At 41.7% G+C, this 19,893-nt stretch overlaps 1 protein-coding gene across 8 annotated transcripts; it reads left to right on the top strand.

Moving 5' to 3' along the window:
* The first annotated feature begins 227 nt into the window (after positions 1-227).
* On the top strand, positions 228-19,584 carry LOC311150300 (rap1 GTPase-activating protein 1-like). 8 transcript variants are annotated; one of them, XM_084187697.1, is made up of 24 exons: positions 228-651; positions 2,984-3,019; positions 5,156-5,203; positions 5,584-5,622; positions 5,787-5,978; positions 6,625-6,728; positions 7,435-7,513; positions 7,639-7,692; positions 7,811-7,894; positions 9,344-9,444; positions 9,573-9,702; positions 10,340-10,495; positions 10,619-10,690; positions 10,783-10,869; positions 11,044-11,184; positions 12,135-12,266; positions 13,601-13,678; positions 14,731-14,840; positions 15,049-15,180; positions 15,421-15,559; positions 15,677-15,788; positions 16,215-16,294; positions 16,549-16,596; positions 16,819-19,584. In XM_084187697.1, the coding sequence occupies exons 1-23, from the start codon at positions 580-582 to the stop codon at positions 16,555-16,557; spliced, it is 2,187 nt and encodes a 728-aa protein (XP_084043823.1). In that variant the 5' UTR covers positions 228-579; the 3' UTR covers positions 16,558-16,596; positions 16,819-19,584. The 8 variants fall into 8 exon arrangements, with proteins under 8 accessions (XP_084043823.1, XP_084043820.1, XP_084043821.1 ...); XM_084187694.1 differs by lacking the exon at positions 16,549-16,596 and having other exon boundaries at positions 15,052-15,180; XM_084187695.1 differs by lacking the exon at positions 16,549-16,596 and having other exon boundaries at positions 15,442-15,559.
* The last annotated feature ends 309 nt before the right edge of the window (positions 19,585-19,893 follow it).

The raw sequence follows: 19,893 nt of genomic DNA, 5'->3' as shown, positions 1-19,893 counted from the left end.
CCCAAAACATTGTCTCTATTGTTATAAATGAGTGCAGTCTGCCCACAACTTCTCTATCTCCAGTGTGGGTAGGAGGGTGCTGCAGGGACTTGTCTGAGCAGTAGAGTAAATCACAGCCTGAGGAGTTGGACCATGCTCCACCTCTGGCCATCTGCCAGACACACAGAGAGAGAGGTCTGGGGGACAGGGACAGGAGGAGTAGGGTTGTGCACACAGTGCACTTTCGGAATGCATTACCTCCGTCTCTACTTCCCAGACAGAGTGACATAGAGAGAAAGATAGTGAGGATTGCTGACCAATTCTTTCGACACACAGACAGTCGGACAAACACCTGATGACACTCGCTGTGTACACACAACTCCGTGACTTCCAGTTTGGCTGTAGTTGTTTGGGTAACTTCTACACTGTGGGTGAGGGACTGCATTATCCCAGTGGAATACAGGCATGCCTATGGGGCAGCAGGCAATGTGCTCTTCTAATACTGGACACTTGAACTTCACAGTTGAACTCACAAACCAGTGACCATGATTTATTTTCTGCTGGAGGATTTTATTTCATGGAAAATAGTCTACTTGAAAAATGTCCAAAAGTTGTCAGATCCATCTCAATGCACCACTGGTCACAGTGGGACCGTGGAGGAAGCACAGCAAAGTAAGTACTCGGATAGATTAGTCACACCTCTGACAGAGAGCTCTCCTTTGATTGTCTGATAAGTATTAGGACCAGAGTAAGAACTAAGCAAGGGATCGTGCCTCATAGCAGTCATTACTCATTGGCTACTGTGTGTGTTTCAGGGAAAACGCCTGTTCTCACTGCAAGCATGCTGAATTAGACAGGGAAGAAGACGAGAACCATGGTAGATTTAATTCAAAGACCCCCATTCATGGCCCTTTTTATAGATGTGAGCCTTGGGTTATTGTCAGTTCAAATTCAGGTCATGGGAATATTCAATACTACCCTGATTGTTGTTGTTCCTTGTTCATTCAGTTGGAAAGAATAAATATATGTGTATGTGTGCCTTTAAGAAAACTCCTATACTGTATACATATTTCAGTTGTGTCTTTGACAGCTGACAGTTCTGTATGTAGTAGCAGCTGACAGTTCTGTATGTAGTAGCAGCTAAAAGTTCTGTTTGTAGTAGCAGCTAACAGTTCTGTTTGTAGTAGCAGCTAACAGTTCTGTTTGTAGTAGCAGCTAACAGTTCTGTTTGTAATAGCAGCTAACAGTTCTGTTTGTATGTTTGTATTAGCAGCTAACAGTACTGTTTGTAGTAGCAGCTAACAGTTCTGTTTGTAATAGCAGCTAACAGTTCTGTTTGTAGTAGCAGCTAACAGTTCTGTATGTAGTAGCAGCTAACAGTTCTGTTTGTAGTAGCAGCTAACAGTTCTGTTTGTAGTAGCAGCTAACAGTTATGTTTGTAGTAGCAGCTAACAGTTCTGTTTGTAGTAACAGCTAACAGTTCTGTTTGTAGTAGCAGCTAACAGTTCTGTTTGTAGTAGCAGCTAACAGTTCTGTTTGTAGTAGCAGCTAACAGTTATGTTTGTAGTAGCAGCTAACAGTTCTGTATGTAGTAGCAGCTAACAGTTCTGTTTGTAGTAACAGCTAACAGTTCTGTTTGTAGTAGCAGCTAACAGTTCTGTTTGTAGTATGTAGACCATAAGGACGTCATGTCAGCTGGCCATACTGTTTTGACAGTGTCATTGTTTTCAACAGTTTGTTTTCCAGACCAGTGATGTTTGTCTTTAGGGTTTGTACTGTAGCAGGCTTTTGTTGTTTGCGTATAGCGCAGGACTTTACTCATACTCACTCTGAACACTTAGACCATGTAGTACTGTACACAAACTGTTTGGTCAGCCTTGAGGGAGTGTGCCTTTTGGCTGGACAGCTTCTTCTGACAAACAATACATTTGAGACTGGAATTATCATACTCTTAAAATACTGACTAACAACCCTAATCAACTCTACAATAAAAATAAAAATAAATGCAACTTGTTCGAACTTCTCAGCATGTGAAATGTTAAGGGAATAATATTACATGGTGATAAATTCATTGTTGTGGTTAATCAGTTGAAACATGGATGAGCATGCTTTACTTTGGCAAAACAGGTCAGTCAGTGTTGACTATGGAACAGGATCAACTTCAACCAGGGAGGGGCGGATTAGTTCACACAGATGGAATCTGTTAGAAAGTCCAGTAAAGTGTTGATAAGAAATGGACGATGGCTAAATTCCTTTGGGACATTATAGTCCTACATAACATGTGACTGTATCATGTAGTATAGCGTGTAAGATGCTGTATTTTCCAAACTGTAGTTTTCTTGATGTTGATGAATGGTGTCCTGGCAACCTGCCCAGACTGAGCATGATGCAGACCATCTCCTAACGTATAGCTTTACAACCCAACATGACAACATGACAGGCATGCTGTCTAAGAAGCTTTTTGTGTGTCAGACAATATACTGTACCTCTTGGCAATACAGTAAATCTCAGACATACAGTAGAGTGTCATGTTCTTGTTGTTATTGTCATGGAATATTGTCTTAACTGGTGTCATCATCAATTGAAGAAAGATGTGGCTTGGACTTACTCTCTCTGTAAGATGGGATGTGTCCCTCCATTCAGGCTCACAGCCCAGGCCCTTTAATATACTGTATCAATTGATGTGTACCACGCTGGGGATTTACGTATGTGTTGCTCTCTGAGATGTAAACATCCTTTTAAAATGATTATTTCAGTAAAAGAGGAGTCTCACAAACGATTAGGCGAGTGTTTGTTTCCACAGGGCCAGTTGAGTAATGCCGTGGAGAACTAATGTATAACAAATTCATTGTGTGATGGTGCTATGAAAGCATATGTTATAGTACAGAGTTCACACAGTCAGTATTCAGACACAGTCTGTATCCACCATGGGAACACATCCCTCACTAACACTGATACAATACTGAATAGAGTTTAATTAATGTCCACTTTCTCCTCTCTCCAGACCACAGATTTGTTTGAAATGATTGAGAAGATGCAGGTAAGGCATTTTGGATATTACATCTTTTTTAAATCTAACCTAAACTTTCGAAGCAAGGCAGTGCCACTAACCAGTGAATTAGTCTATATGTGATGCTCTATTGGCTTTGCATTACAGTAACAATGGCTTGTCTTGACCTTTGCTCTGTACTGAGGGTCAGCAGGGCTAACAGACAGTTAGGGTAAGACAGTGTTAGAGTAAAGATGTCAGGACAATAGTGGTATGTCTGGACAGACACTCTTATGATACTTCTACCCAGCCTCCCGTGCTGCTAATTATCATGCTTCAAAGAACACCCAATAACCCTCTGTCCTTTGAAAGCCATTACCATCCTCCCTACCCAAAATAGAGGAATATAGGTTAACATGGCAGCCTTTGCACTACTGCATCATAAGGCAAGACCGTGTTTGATACATTACAAAATATTGGGGAACAGGGTGTCCTTTTTACACTGTCTGAAAGTAAATTTTTACTTTAACAGATTACTTTATTGTACTTACTGTAACAGCAAAAGTATTAATAGAGGATTTTCATCTTTCTCTAGGTATGATGTATTATTTCCGGATTATTATGAGAAAAGGAAACCAAATTATTGGACTTGAAGAAAATGTATTTTTATGCTGTATGTTGACATAGTTATGTGTAAAGGCATGTCTTTGAACAGAAGATAATCTGTTTGTTTGCCAAATGCTCCAGGAATTCTTCCTCTCCTCTATCTCAGACAGCATATCAAACAGACAGCAGCAACTATCAGCTCCATCATATCAAACAGACAGCAGCAACTATCAGCTCCATCATATTAAACAGACAGCAGCAACTATCAGCTCCATCATATCAAACAGACAGCAGCAACTATCAGCTCTATCATATCAAACAGACAACAGCAACTATCAGCTCCATCATATCAAACAGACAGCAGCTACTATCAGCTCCATCATATCAAACAGACAGCAGCAACTATCAGCTCCACCATATCAAACAGACAGCAGCTACTATCAGCTCCATCATATCAAACAGACAGCAGCAACTATCAGCTCCATCATATCAAACAGACAGCAGCAACTATCAGCTCCATCATATATAACAGACAGCAGCAACTATCAGCTCCATCATATATAACAGATAGCAGCAACTATCAGCTCCATCATATATAACAGACAGCAGCAACTATCAGCTCCATCATATATAACAGACAGCAGCAACTATCAGCTCCATCATATCAAACAGACTCACAGCCCTCACATGGTCAGTGCTTTACCCACATGTCTGTAGCCACTATCTAAACACACTCATGGACTGAGATACAAACACTCAGCCCTTGTGTTTTAGGGGCATTTCAGGCCGCATACTGTCCGTATGCCAAGTCTTTCTAAGTGACACAGTTCCAGCGGTCTTATTACTGCATCCATGCCTTTGTCTTTCAGGTTAACTGGCTGCTCTTTTCACAGATGAATTCCTTCTATGCATCTCCCTACCTATCTCTCTATCTCTCTCCAACTCCCCACTCTGCATCCCTTTGCTCTTTTGCCTGCTTTCTGTATTACACACATGGATGGCTGTGTTACCTCTTTGTCTGTTGATAATATGATTAGTCCTCCCTGTACTTTGTTACTCCCTCTGGAACTGTGGATTCAGATGTAACTAATCTGTCAGATAAGATGTACGACACGGTTGTGAATCAGTAATAATGATGAGCATCTCTGGACCGTTGACTACCTGGGGTTGGAATATAACATCAGCTATCATGTGTAACTAACATGTGACCATTCTCTTCTTCTTCTTTTCTCTCTCTCTCTCTCTCTCTCTCTCTCTCTCTCTCTCTCTCTCTCTCTCTCTCTCTCTCTCTCTCTCTCTCTTTCTCTCTTTCTCTCTCTCTCTCTCTCTCTCTCTCTCTCTCTCTCTCTCTCTCTCTCTCTCTCTCTCTCTCTCTCTCTCTCTCTCTCTCTCTCTCTCTCTCTCTCTCTCTCTCTCTCTCTCTTCTCTCTCTCTCTCTCTCTCTCTCTCTCTCTCTCTCTCTCTCTCTCTCTCTCTCTCTCTCTCTCTCTCTCTCTCTCTCTCTCTCTCTCTCTCTCTCTCTCTCTCTCTCTCTCTCTCTCTCTCTCTCTCTCTCTCTCTCTCTCTCTCTCTCTCTCTCAGGGCAACAGAATGGACGAGCAGCGATGCACCTTTCCTCCCCCACTCAAAGTATGCTGGCTCTCAAGACCTCTCTCACACTGACACACAGTACCTCCATTGTCTCACTGCTCCTCATATCTCTCTGTAGCTGTCTGCTGACAGCGTAAAGACAAGAGAAAAATGTGGTCCATGCTTACAGTTCACAGCACTCATAGTGCTCAAATCTAACAGCCCTCCATATCTAATAATATATAAACTAAGATGGTTATAAGGATAGAATAAATGTTACAGAGTAATATAATCATCACATCCCTGCAGCCTCATTGTCTGTATCAAAGCTGAAAGGCACTTTGGCTTGGATTTAATGGTTTAATTCAATTAGTAGTATCACTGAAGCCTACTGAGAGACAAATGTCTTACTTGGTGTGTCTGTGTTATTCCCTCTGCAGACTGAGGAGGACTACATTCCTTACCCCAGTGTCCATGAGGTATGTACAGACTCAACAACAATACAGTCATTTCACCAGTAACATGGATTTGGAGTATTTGTGCTTCATGGTTGATATTTCAGTATTCATTGGAAATCACTATCACATTGCTTGGGCAAAAAAGACCCCAACCTCTCTGTGCTCATCTCTATGTTGTGAAACAGGTGTTAGGGAGAAAGAGCAGGTTCCCCCTGATTCTGCTACCTCAGTTTGGAGGTTACTGGATCGAGGGGAACAACCATGAGCTGAGTGACAGTACTGACCCAGACCAGATCCAGCCTCTGTCCCCAACCACACGCAACAAACTGGAGAGTAACTCCACCGCCAAGATCTACAGGAAGCACTTTCTGGGCAAGGTGAGGCAGAACACTGGGACTGTTGTGAAGGAGTTTGGCTGAGTGGTAACTGCATGAGACTGGGGTTTGATTTCCGCTTCAGCATTTCTGTACTTTGTCTCCTCCTTAACCCCCCCTGTCCTTCAAATCACTTCCAACTGCTCCTACAATAATATGACAAAAACAAGCACCGTGGCTGTACATTTATGTGGGTACAAAACATTTGTAAAGCACCTTTCATACAACATATTGCAGCCCAAAGGGCATTCTACTAGTATGGAGAGACCATAACTCATAGGTAAGTGTTTTACAATCAATGTCCCTTCCTATTCATTACAGTAATGAAAGAGCGTAACCTAATAAGAGTGACTCTTCATGCCGGTTGACACTTCAGAGACTGGTGCTAATGAAGATGCATTAGGCTTTGCCACGTTTTACACCAGCCAGAGTAATATTAACAAATCTAATCTGCCCATAGAGGTGAGGAAAGATTCTGAATGGAATGGCAGCAGTTGCCTGGCACAGAAAGCCTACTGTTAATGAATTAACTAATTAAAAGTGTTTGTGTGTGTGTGTGTGGGTGTGGGTGTGTACTCGCGCCTGTGTGTGAAATTTGAGAGAGAAAATGGTCTCTTCGGCTGACTGTGTCCTTGTGCTGCGTCACCAGGAGCACTTTAATTACTACTCAGTGGACGGAGCTCTGGGACATCTGGTGTTCTCCCTGAAGTATGACGAGATCGGAGACCAGGAACACCTCCGCCTCATGCTTAGGTAAAACAACCTTAGCCATCCACCATCATCATCATCATCATCATCACCATCATCACCATCACACTATCATCACCATCATCAACACCATCATCATCATCACCATCATCATCATCATCATCATCACCACCATCATCATCATCACCACCACCACCACCACCACCATCATCATCATCATCATCACAACCTTCTCTCTGCTGGCTCTCATCCCTGTCCCCTCCTCCCCTTCCAGCCCCACTTTCTCCTTTATCAGGACACTGTGTATACATACAGTAGACTGTAAACATACTGATACTGTTTACATACGTCTGTATCTCTACAACTGAGTAATGCCCAGTTGTAGCTCTGCTGTAATCAAGGAAAAGTTGCTCAAATTAGAATGTCCATTCATTTCCAGTGTTTATAAATCTTTCCCTTTTGTGGTGATAATCCCGTTCTCCAACTGATAGTCTTATCATAGGAGTCATAAAGCCAGGGAGAGTGTAAACACCGCACTGTCATTTCCTCATCCGCATGATGTGACAGAAGGACTATTTAGGTCAGTGAGTGGGTGGAGGGATACGGATATAGGGACTAGGGCAGGGCTGGGTTAGTTATCTACAGTAGCTAGATGATCCATTCCGGTTGCCCAGCCCATGTGACACACTGACAGAAGTGTTGCATCACTATGATCATTATGAGAACATGTTGTTATGATTGTCATCACCAGGACCAAGCTGAAGACCTATCATGATGTGATCCCCATATCCTGTCTCACAGAGTTCCCTAACGTGGTGCAGATGGCCAAGGTGAGAACATGGTTAGATACAGTTTATCAAAACATATGTTAAAAAGACGTTGAAAAGTGTCATAATTGTATCATAATGACATTTGATGAAAGCATCCATGATTTGGTGTTTCTTCTTTTTGACAGCTTGTCTGTGAAGAAGTGAATGTGGATCGCTTTTTTCCTGCCCTTTACCCAAAAGTAAGCCTTGAGTTTTGAAGTGTTCTGCTTCTGAGATATTTAACAACAGAAATCTACCTTTACATAGATAGTTAACATTTGATACTGACTATTCATTTAATCTGTGATCTGTCAACAGGCTTCAAGACTCATCGTCACTTTTGATGAACATGTCATTAGCAACAACTTCAAGTTTGGAGTCATCTACCAGAAGTTTGGACAGGTGAGCCTTGTTGATACATCAAGACCAGTTAAAACGATTGGTAGCACTAAATATAGTGCACATCAAATCATCATAATGCCGAACTCAAGTACTGACTGAGTCCTGACGTGAATTCATTAACATGAGTACCCTCTCTTGCAATTCTCATAAGAAAATGAATATGTTTAAAGGGCATGATGATGTGGCCGGTGACACTTTGCTTCTTAAAAGTCCAATATCTTGAAAACTTGACTGCTGACATGCAAAACATTTTGGGACTGTATCAACAGTGGACTAATGAAAGAAAAATTGTTTTTAGTGGAGTTTCCCTTTAATGCTTATCCTCCTCCCCCATCACGTTCATAGAGTCTCTCTAAGCCTAAGCCAACTATATTTCTCTCTTCAATATTCCTTCTCATTACAATCACAGCACTATTGTTTACTGCACTGAGCCAGATAGGCTACTGGAGCCTCAACAGAGGGTCCTTGTATCTTTTCATGGAGCCTAGGGAGTGGAACTCCACATCCTTGACCTTTAACCTCTAAAGGAGAGGGTCACACTCAGCAGATATAGGCTCCATCTCACAGGGGCTCCAGGGGCTTCAAGAACCCTCTCCTCAGCACCCAGAGAGACATTAACATGCAGGAGAAACACTGGGGATTGAATCCACATAGAAAAGCAAAAGCTAGAGAGAGAGAGAGAGACAAAGCACAAACACACAAAGGTCTGAGAGGTCCCAATCAACCTCACTCATAGATGTGTACACACACACAGAGTCACTCCAGTCAGAGCACAAATAAACTCACTAGACAGACAAAAGCACTCTCTCTCGTCCGTCAAAGCAAAGGGCCTCTCCTGTCTTCTCATCTCACAGTGTGTGTAATTGATAGCCAGGAGCGATAAGCTAACCCTCACCTCATGTCTTCGCATCATATACGCTTAATACGCTTATTGAAAGCTTGGTCTTCCTTCCTCCAAGCACTGACCTTAGAGATCTAACCTTGTTAAATGAGAACGGTGTGATATTATGAATAACCATGTTCACTGTACTGTATGTTTGTAATTCAGCCCAATGCTAATCATGCATTATGCTGATGGATGCTAAGGGTACTTTGGTCGGACGTACTATAGATTTTCTAATGCAAGTGTTGTTGACAGTGTTTTGCCTTGATGTTTGTTGATGGGTCCTGAAGCATAGTTTTATCCAGGTCCCTCTTTTGTGTGCATTCTGTGATCAGGGACAAAGGTTGTATTGTTATTCACTCATTATTATAGTTTGTATTAGCCATAATAATTATAGTATTCACAGTATAGCAAAGAACTTACATCTTCTCAAATATGTCATCATGAGACCTTCATATATATGACATGACAATACGTTATATAATCCTCATAGTGCTTTGGTCAATGGCAGTGTTATTCTTCAAATGTATGACTGCTGTTAACCTCTATAAAATCCTTGTTTGCAGACATCAGAAGTAGAGTTGTTTGGAAACAGTGACGAAAGTCCTGCCTTTGTTGAATTCCTAGAGTTTCTGGGGGAGAAGGTTGAGCTGCATGACTTTAAAGGGTAAGAACTTCACCACAACTTTTTAATATACTCATTCAATAGCAACAACCAGGATATTGTATTGATATCCTTAACAGTGTGTTGGAGAAAGAGGTGGTTTCACTGAATGGTCCTGTCTATCTGTCTAGGTTTCGTGGTGGGTTGGATGTGACCCACGGCCAGACAGGCTCTGAGTCCGTCTACCACAACTACCGCAACAAGGAGGTCATGTTTCATGTGTGCACCAAGCTGCCTTACACTGAGGGAGACACACAACAGGTACTGTACCAGCCTCCCCTGCTCTACCTCTCCTGCTCTATACATTTGATACAAACTTTCATCATCACACTGAGTTTCTGTCATGGATCATGTTTTAAAGTAGTAGAAGGAGTATTGGTATTCATATGATCTATTATGATTGAAAACATAATGGAAACATCCATGCAGCGGATATATATTTCAGTCCAGTCTTACATGAGTAACTTTCTCAGTCTTCACTCATCAGGGAAACTGTCACAACACAAACACAGACAGACACCTTATCAGGACTCACACAAACAATGTCTTAAGCCTGTCTGGACAAACACACACCATAAGTTATCAGGACGGACACACACAATGTGTAATCAGAGCCCCCAGCTGCAGTGGGAGAAGCCGATTGAGAGTAAAGCCAATCAGAGCTGTTGTCCAAGTTGATATGGTGGAGCAGCAAACTTTCCCCTAGTGTTTGTTTGTCCTGCCTCTTCAGTGGACAGCCAGACATCTGCTGTGAGAGAGAGGGACGGAGGGAGAGGGGAGAGAGTGAGAGAAAAGACAGACAGACAGACAGACAGACAGACAGACATGTTCTTGACCATTCCATGTGATATGAATGCAGAGTTTTTTAAACAAGTTGCTGTGTTGTGTTGTGTTGCAGTTGCAGAGGAAGAGGCACATAGGGAACGACATCGTGGCCATAGTGTTTCAGGAGGAGAGCACTCCCTTCGTACCAGATATGATTGCCTCCAACTTCCTCCATTCCTACGTAGTGGTGCAGGTGGAGAATGCCTGCACTGATAACGTACTGTACAAGGTGCTGTATCGATCCCTGATCACTAATAAACACATAGACTGTCTCATGTAGCCCACCAAACTATCATACCATACACACAGTATATCATCACCATTCATGGCACATGTGATTGTCATCTGTTAGGTGTCAGTGACAGCGCGAGATGACGTACCTTTCTTTGGACCTCCCCTGCCAGACCCGGCCGTCTTTAGAAAGGTGAGTTGGTCCAACTTCAATCCCAACTGCGGTGGACTACGGTCAGCTTCAGTGTTTTCTCCCTCCTCCATCAATTTCCTCTTTTATCCCAGGGTCCAGAATTCCAGGAGTTCCTCTTCACAAAGCTCATCAACGCTGAGTATGCCTGCTATAAAGCTGAGAAATTTGCCAAACTGGAGGTGAGTTATTCTCAATCTCAGTCATGGTTTTCAATGCCAGCCAGCCTTATTTTGGCAGACAGTGTTTTCAGTGTTTCTCTGCCAATGTGTGACACCTACCATTACTTATCATCTGTGAATGCTTTTCTGGGAATTTGTTTGCGTGCATGCGTGGTTATGTGTGTTTGTTATCAGGAGCGTACACGGTCCGCCTTGCTGGAGACGCTGTATGAGGAGTTACACATCAACAGTCAGGCCATGATGGGTCTGGGAGGAGACGAGGACAAGATGGAGAACGGGTCCGGAGGAGGAGGGGGCTTCTTTGAGTCCTTTAAGGTAACCAGGCACAGCTGGGAAAAGGCTTGGGGCAATAGGCTTAGTTTGCACTGACTAATATGTTTTTACACATCAACACTTGTTCCTGAATATGTAACTTAACTGAAACTAAAACAGAGAACCTTTTCTATCTTATAGTGGCACAGTTTTTTACACTGCACTATTTCTCTGTTGTTCCCCCTTGGTTGTACAGGTTGTTGTCTGTCTGGGGGTTTCCAAGAATGTCCATGTCCATAAATAATACAGGACACTGGAGTAAAATGCTTGATCAATCTCCATTAGTCTGTCTGGGGAGCAGCTCTGTCTCTGTGCTCTGCTGCTCTGTCCTGTGGGCTTACTGAATGAATGGCTCACCAGCTTCTCAATGTCAGGCTTCATGTGTTGTGTTGTGGTGTGTTCTGTCTGCAGCATGCTGCCTTGTGTTTGTGACATAGCTGGCTTTATTTCCTTTGTTTCACCCTTCCAGATACATACAATACTAGTTATGAAAATGGGCATACACTCACGTATCTCTCTCTCCATCAGATGTTCTATCTCTGTTTCTCTGTCTCTACCTCCAGTCAGGTCCTCTGGGTTCATTGGTTTTGGATGCTCTCCAACTGGTGTTAACTGTGGACATAAGCAGGCAGATATCTCCCTCACTGCTCTACAACCCCCCATTGTCTTCCCACCCACCTACGCTGACTAAGCCCCTGTCCGCTTGGGGACTACAAGCTTAGTGTTTCTCCTTGCGTCTACCTTAGTGTTGGATGGGAACTTTCTGGGTCCCGCTATGTATCTCGTAGTTCCAGTGTTGTTCTCCTCACTATGATTCTGTAGCTAGCAGTGGTGGGGTTAGATTCAGTACCAGCTTAGTGCTTGTCCTGCTCACTCTGACTGAGGTGGTTAGTTAGGGTTAGAGTCAGTGCTAGACCCAGCTCAACGTGTCTCCTCCTCGTCTGTCTCTGTAGCGGGTGATTCGCAGCAGAAGCCAGTCTATGGATGCCATGGGTCTCAATTTCAAGAAGCCACACACTGTCTCCACTAGTCTCAGCGTCAACTTTACCCACAACCCACCTGAGAGCCCCAAATTCCCGGGGATAGTAAGTACACTAAAGTAACAGTACCACTGACAGCTCTGGTCTTGGGTGAGGTGAGCGACGCTCTCTGTCCCTTCCCTGAGAAACCCTTGATAGAGCCCAGTCCTTGCCCCTTCACACGCCTGCCTAACTCACGAACCTCTCACACAATAGACATGGATAAGTCTTCACTCACACAACCTCTATAAGCTAGAGTTACTAGACACTCACAACTTAGCCTTGCATTGACATTTGTAGTCAGGTGAGTTACCTCCTTGGCACTAAGGTGCTTTTAACATTGAATGCATTCTAATATTGTTTTCATTATTAAAATCCCCTGCCCATGCATTGCATCTGAATGGGTCCCTGCTCTGTGTACATGCCAGCTCCAGCTTGTGCTTGATATTTGCTGTGTGATGTTTATATCAAGAACACGCCTGTTTGTTATAAGAGTTCAAGGGGAGTATGTAGTATGTACATGATGTTTAGTGCGTACATGGTGAGTATTTCTGAAACATTTGTCAGACAGATGGAATGATATGACACTCCAGTGGCATTATCAAAGTGTGGTTTCTGGGGGTTTTCTGGAAAAAATGTATGTGAAATTCTGTATATTTGGGGTGTAGTATATCATTGACACTGACTTTGTTAATGAAATGTAGGATATTATTTTATTAATTATAACAAATCTACTGTATAACAAATCTTAAGAGGACGCTAATTTGTTCACTCACAAGATCATTGTCTACTAGATGGTCTCTTGAAGCCACACAAATGTTAGTCCAAGATTTCACATCAAAAGGACAGGCTCAATGATACCCAACATTACTTATTGGTAATTCAAAGCATGAAACAACAACAAGTGCTTTTCAAACGTGTAACCACCCTGTATGTGACAGTACCGGAGGCTTTCTTCATGTTCCTGTCTGCTGTACTCTCTTACCCTGTAACGTACTGTATGTACTTGTCTGTGTTCTGCTATCCTCTTTCCCTTTCTGCTCAAGTCCTTCTCTTCGTTTCACTGCCTGTGTCGCACCAACGGTGCCCAAATTCTCTCTCTGTCTCTGTTTTATTACTGCGCTTTGATTTGTAACCTCCGGCTGTAACATGTGCTTTAATGTATTTTGTTTTATTAACATAACTTGCTGCATGAAATCTCATGTTGTTTTTATCTCCTCTCTCTCTTTCTCTCTCTCCCTCTCTCTTTTTCTCTCTCTTTTTCTCTTTCTTTCTTTCTCTCTTTCTTTCTCTCTCTCTCTCTCTCGCTCTCTCTCTCTCTCTCTCTCTCTCTCTCTCTCTCTCTCTCTATCTATCTCTCTCTCTCTCTCTCTCTCTATCTCTCTCTCTGTATGACTCAGTCATTACTTGTCCCAGGGAAAAGTCCCAGTAAATATGGACGTCGAGGCAGTGCCATAGGGATAGGAACAGTAGAAGAGGTTCATATCTAATTCTAACTACTCCATCCTTACTACTCTACCCCTCTGTCTCTTTTTTCTACATGACTCCATTGCATCGTGACCAAACACTTTTCCTGTGGTTGATCAGTGAACCATAACATTAGGATTCCAGGGCAAACACTCCATAAATGCAAAAGGCCGACTCCTCGTATAATGAAATACATGACTTTCTTAGCAGGAGATTGCATCTATAAAGTATTGTACACATGCAGCTATAGTTTTACTGAGACACGTGAAGTGTCTTGCCTCTTTCAACTGTTCGAACTACATCACACACTTTACATTAGTCTTTGATCCATGTAACATCAGATGAAGATACAACGCTAGCACAAATAACGTTTTGTATAACTGCATAAAGACAAGTGGTCAGTTTGATGCTGTAGCACTTCCCCTTAGCCCTCACCTCACTGGTCTGTGTTGTTTTGACGTTACATTGTATTGTGTGTTCACCCTCTGTAGTCTCCACAAGTATCGCTCAACATGTAATTCTTGTTTTGCTAATTCTACATTTGTTTAAAACTATGAATATTTATGGTTTAGAGAACATCCCCCCCAAAAAAGAAAACGTAAATTATCCTCAAGCTCTTTCATCTCATGCTCTGCTCTGCTCTCACTAGTCTAGCTGAGTCGCACTGGGGCTTGACGCTAAACCTAATATTCTAATGTTTTCTTATCTGTGTTAGCTTCAACTCCAAAGCATGAGTACCATTACTTTGTAGTCTGATTATAATGATTCACTCTTTTGCAAGATAGAACATCTTGTATTTTTCCTGTGTAGATGGTTTATACTGTCTCACAATTTTGTGAACGATGATCCTGTACCTTAGCGATGGCATTTTGAAAATACAAGTGATGATATACAATAACACTTAACATAATAGTATTAACAGAAAAACAAACAGCGCATAATGATGCAATAACCTTAGTGCTAACAGTAGACAGAGATGCCATGTTGGGCTATGGATAGGCTGTTATTGTGATAGAAGGGATGTCATGGTGCTCACTGGTTGTTCTTACCCCTGTCCTATCAGTCTCTGATCATCCCTGGGAAGAGTCCAACCAGGAAGAAGTCTGGTCCCTTCAGCTCCAGACGCAGCAGTGCCATCGGCATCGAGAATATCCAGGAAGTCCACGAGAAAATGTGAGTGTAAACTACTGGTCATTTTTAACAAGGACGGTGTCAAAATTCAGGGACACGAATATTGTAAACATGATGTTGAGATGTTAGTGACGATGCCTCTGTGTTTCTCTCTGATACCCTGTCCCTGTATTTGTATCCAATGCCATGTCGCTGTGTTGGTATGTACCCTCCTGCCCGTCTTATTCAGCCTTGTCCCCTCCCCCCTCAGCAGCAGCTACAGCAGTAGGGAGTGTTTACCTGGCACACAGAAGACACCTGACAGTGACCACACCTCTCAGGACCCCAAGTCTGAGAACTCCTCCAATCAGAGCTCACCAGAGGCGCTCACCACAAAGAACATGTGAGTAGATGACATCACAGATACAGGCCAATATGATCATTCACATTAAAATGTAAGTGTCATATCAACACGAAAGTCCAACATCACCAGGACAATGTGATTTAGGTACCCCCAAGTACCCTCACATATGTACATCTTCTTCTGTAGACAGTGTATGAGTAACTCATTGTATAGTTCTATTGGTGTACCAATAATGCAGCATGGTCCTGTCACAGTGTTGCTGGCTGACTCAGGATGTAGGTTTGCTCTTTGTAACAACAGAACCCAGTCTATCCCTGAGGGTCACAACCTTTCCCGCTCCTCCTCCAACGCCAGCAGCTTCACCAGTGTGGTGGAGGAGAATGAGACAGAAGCCATGGAGGACTACGACACTGGCATGGTGAGTGTATGCATGTTTGTGTGTGTGTATGCTAATGTTTGTGTGTGTGTATGCTAATGTTTGTGTGTGTTTGTGTTTTGCCATCCATCTAACTGCCAGCATGTATATGTTCCCCAGGAGAGCCAGTCGTCAGCGGGGATGCCCCACACGCGGGACTTGTTAACCTACAGTACATGGCTGGAGGACAGTATGAGCAGCACAAGCACCACCAGCCGAGGCAGCTCGCCAGGTGAGAGGAGAGAGAGAGTGCCCTGGGGACTAGGGGGCAGGGTGGAGATTGAGGATATACATAAAAGAGGGCATAAGGTACATATGAGGATAGTCAATTACAGTTGCTTGCCAGGTCGTGATTGTAAAAGAGAAGGTCTTCCCCATTGGCGTTGGCTAATGGGGATCCTAATATATAAAAAATAAATGACCTAAATGCCATACACAAAAAAAATGTATGTATGCATGACTGTAAGTCGCTTTGGATAAAAGCGTCTGCTAAATGGCATTATTATTATTATTATTAAATTAAGGTCACCATTTGGCAGTTTGATTATGTAGATATATCTGATTTATAGCCGTATTGAGTCAGAGAAGGCCATATGTCTCACACAGTGCAGCCTGATCCTAAAGTTTTACTATTCAGGTCATGTGTTGTATTATCCAGGTCCTGGTAAACCTGATGGAGGTAAAGGGTCAGAGATACGTATCAAACTGGACCGGCCACAGGATCATCAGTCCTCATCAGTAAGAAATCCTCCATCCCGGGTCTGGGCCTGACACTGTAAATGGATGTGTGCTCTCTGCCTTTGCATGAATTCTTCTTCTGTTATGTGCCGTATGCATTGGTATTGTAACTTCTGATGTCGTACTTCTGAAGCAGTTGTACTGTAGTTGATCTGCTGTTCTATCAGTGCTGTCAGGCTGTGGTTACCATTGTTGTTGTTTAATTCTTCCTTGCTCTCTCTATGCATCTCTGTCTGTATGCCCTTCCTGTCCAGAACTGTTAGCCTCTCCCACCTGATTGTTTCCTGGATGTCCATCTGCAGGTTATTACTTTCTTCATACTGTCTTGAGTCTCTCTCTCCAATAAGTACCCATAAGTGCACATAGAACAAGTTTGTCAATTATTATTTTAAAGGTTACTCCAAAGAAGAAACAAGACCTGCATTACTTATTCTCATAAAACATTGTATGATGTTTTCACATATATTTCTATATTTTGCTGTCAGCCTTTAGTAAGAGTCTGATCTTGTCTCCTATCCCTAAAGCATTCCCATAAGACACAATCCTTCCGGGAGATGAGACGAGCGCAGGCTTTCGCCGTAACCAATGACGACGATGAGGAGGTGTACCCTGACCAGTCTGCTGGTCAGTGAGACCAGACCACCCCTTCCCAGAAGCCCCAGCGGTGGCGTGGGCGAGGGCTGGCATGCCAGGGGAGGAAGTCATACACAAACTTTTCCAAAGTGTTGTTTATTTCTGCTCACTCTCTCACTTGTCTGTCTGTACACATATCTTCTGCCTGGCTTTGTGTTTCAGAAGCACTCTTTTCTTACCCATGAAGTAAATAGGTCTATTTGTCCCAGTGAACAAATGGTACCTTTGGTTCAGTTTTGTTGAGGCCTACTGTATATAGACATGCGGATCACACTCTGCCAGAGACTTTGTTATGGGCATGTTGGTGTAGTCACATGGATTGTTCAGTATAGTGGGAAAGAATCTATTCAATTTGATTTAACCCATTTAATCTCAAATACCAATACCAAATATCCAACAACAAAGATGTGTGCTTTTTAATTAAATGTCCATTATTGGTTATGTTGAATACAGTTTAATGTGTTAGTGATTTTTCAGGTAAAGTGATTGAAATTTGTCTATTAGCCATAGCTTTAACTTACTGTATAGAACAGTACAGCCAGTTGCTCTGACAGAGTGAATATTTTCTTCTCAATATACAATAGCTGGGATATTGTCGTCACAATATACAATGTACTTCAAGCCTCACATGCTCATACTGTAAATTAAAATGAAGATAGACATCTAACAAGAAAAAAAGGAAATATAGCCTTAAACCTTTAAAATACAGTTTTTCTTAACCTTCAATATTCATTACTACCCTTATCAACATGGTCAGAAGCAGACTGTAATTGGACAATGCATGGTTTCAGATTATATGGGGGAACTTTATGTTTCACACTATTTTTGAACACAGGATGCTCATTGCTAACTGGTACCGATGTATTATTGTGAACCACCATCAATTTGTGTAATTGTAACCTAACAGGCAATTTTTGCTTTGCACTTTCTGTCCACAGAAACAGTTCTCTATTATGTTGTGTATCAAGCAGGTTACCGAGGTCAGGAATGTAAAGATGCGTTGATGACTACAGGGGTAATTCATAACTGAATTGGATAACATACTGTATTAGTCCATCCTATCAGCTACTTTGCCGGTCTACTCTACATTACAAATCCTGCAGCCTAAGTGTTGTCATCGGTACCCGCAGAGAAATATGTTTGTATTTATTTATTTGGTTTTATTTGGGGATGGGATGGGGGACTACTGTATTATTATACAGTATATTTCACTGTTTCACAAGAGTCATATTCTGTTGATAGATTGATAGTATATTATGGGACAGATGTACAGAGATGAATGCTACAGTTTATGCATGTTATATACAGTATAATCCTACCCACCACTCCACGCCAGATCTAATTTAACCTGATAATGACATTTATTTTAGTGAAAATCATGATGGAGTTATATGTTATACATTTACATACAACCCTGTTTATTCTGTTGAGTACTGCCAAATTAACACATTGTGTGTCATGTTCTATCACTGGTGCCCTTATCTTTCAAGTACAATTTGAAAGTATGTTTTAAAATAAACAAAAACTATCCCACACTGTTTGCTCAATAAAAGGGAAAAACGCATTACTATGAAGTGACTTGTGGTTGCATTATCATGATAAAGCTGACAAATGTGTGAGGAAAGGTATCAGAGCAACAAAGGTTGAATGTAGAACAGATATTGAACAGATACTGTATATGTCTATCTAACTAAAATTGCCCTGATAGCTTTTATATTCAACTGCCTTTTGGATATGATTTCATTCTTAGATCTTTAGTTTGTGAATAATTGTACTGTACACGTTCACCTCTTGCCCTAGATCCCTGTTTAAATATGACTTAAAGAAAGATGCCATTCCTCCTTTGATATTTTGTCCCAGGGTTTATCCTAGCTACAACACGGTTCCACAAGCCATCATAACATTTGTGACAGTTAAACAATGAAAAGTGTGTAGCCTACTGTTTACCTCTTTATCATTTTTCTGTACTGAATTAAACCATTGAAGGAATGTCCTATAAATAATGTATTTGATGTGGCTAACCACCACCAGTATCTAAATGTAGAGCACTCTAAAAGTTGAGGCTACTCTCCTCCTCTCCTCTTACATAACTGTGCCACATGGACCAGATCAGCATAAAATATGTGAGTCAGTAACTCATCATCATCAAGGGGGGAAGAAATGGTATCAATGCGTGAAAAGGACTGAGACAGATGCAGTTTTTTTTTACAAATATAAATGATATACTGGTACTACTCACAACTTCTAACCTTACCTATGTCTTTATGTTAGACTATACTCTTCAGTCTTTACGTTAGTCCAGTATAGACAGAAAAAGCTACATTTCCAATTACTCAACAGAGTGATGGTGCCCTCCAGTGGTGTACACTTACTTATATGTGCATATTATTGTTTTATGTGAGTTGCTGTGCTTATGGGATTGTCACATTGGAGATGGGGATCTAGTAAAGCACAATGCCGCACTGCCGCATCAAGTTACTGGAATTTAAATTATACATTATTTAGAAAATGTATGAACACTGCTTCAGTGTGATCTATGTAATTGATTGTATTTGTGTTCTGTTTTAATAGTGCATTCCTGTAAGAAATTATATTGTAAATATGTTTTCTTCCATTTGTAAATATAGCCAAAATATGAAATAAAGAGCCTGGATTCATTCAGATGTCTTACTGAGTTTTGAATTTTGTGGAGAAAATGTTATTATTTTTAACTAACCGTAAAGTTGTTTGTTATAAAGGTTTCATGGTTTAATGGTCATGGCTAAAAGGGATCCAGCTTTTGTCAAATGAACGTCAGATTGGACTTTTCGTAGCAGGTTAGGATAATTAACGTAGCAGATTAGGAGAATTAGGTTAATGTTTGGAAAAGGTTTACGGTTAGCTAAAATACAAAAAATATAATATAATTTCTACGTTAATTTGACAAAAGCTGGATCCCTTCTAGCCATGACCTTGTTTTATGGGAA

Source organism: Coregonus lavaretus (assembly GCF_964263955.1).
Source record: "Coregonus lavaretus genome assembly, chromosome: 22".
In the NCBI taxonomy this organism is placed as follows: Eukaryota; Metazoa; Chordata; class Actinopteri; order Salmoniformes; family Salmonidae; genus Coregonus; species Coregonus lavaretus.
Note: the sequence above shows the minus strand (reverse complement) of the source record. Positions and strands in the feature narration are given on the sequence as shown.

What these genes read in the sequence shown, in the direction of transcription:
- LOC311150300 (XM_084187693.1), top strand. Translation starts at nt 580, where the DNA reads ATGTCCAAAAGTTGTCAGATCCATCTCAATGCACCACTGGTCACAGTG. An exon ending in GAGCTGCATGACTTTAAAGG is followed by an intron (nt 9,445 to 9,572) that starts GTAAGAACTTCA and finishes CTATCTGTCTAG; the next exon opens with GTTTCGTGGTGGGTTGGATG. An exon ending in AGGATCATCAGTCCTCATCA is followed by an intron (nt 16,295 to 16,818) that starts GTAAGAAATCCT and finishes CTATCCCTAAAG; the next exon opens with CATTCCCATAAGACACAATC.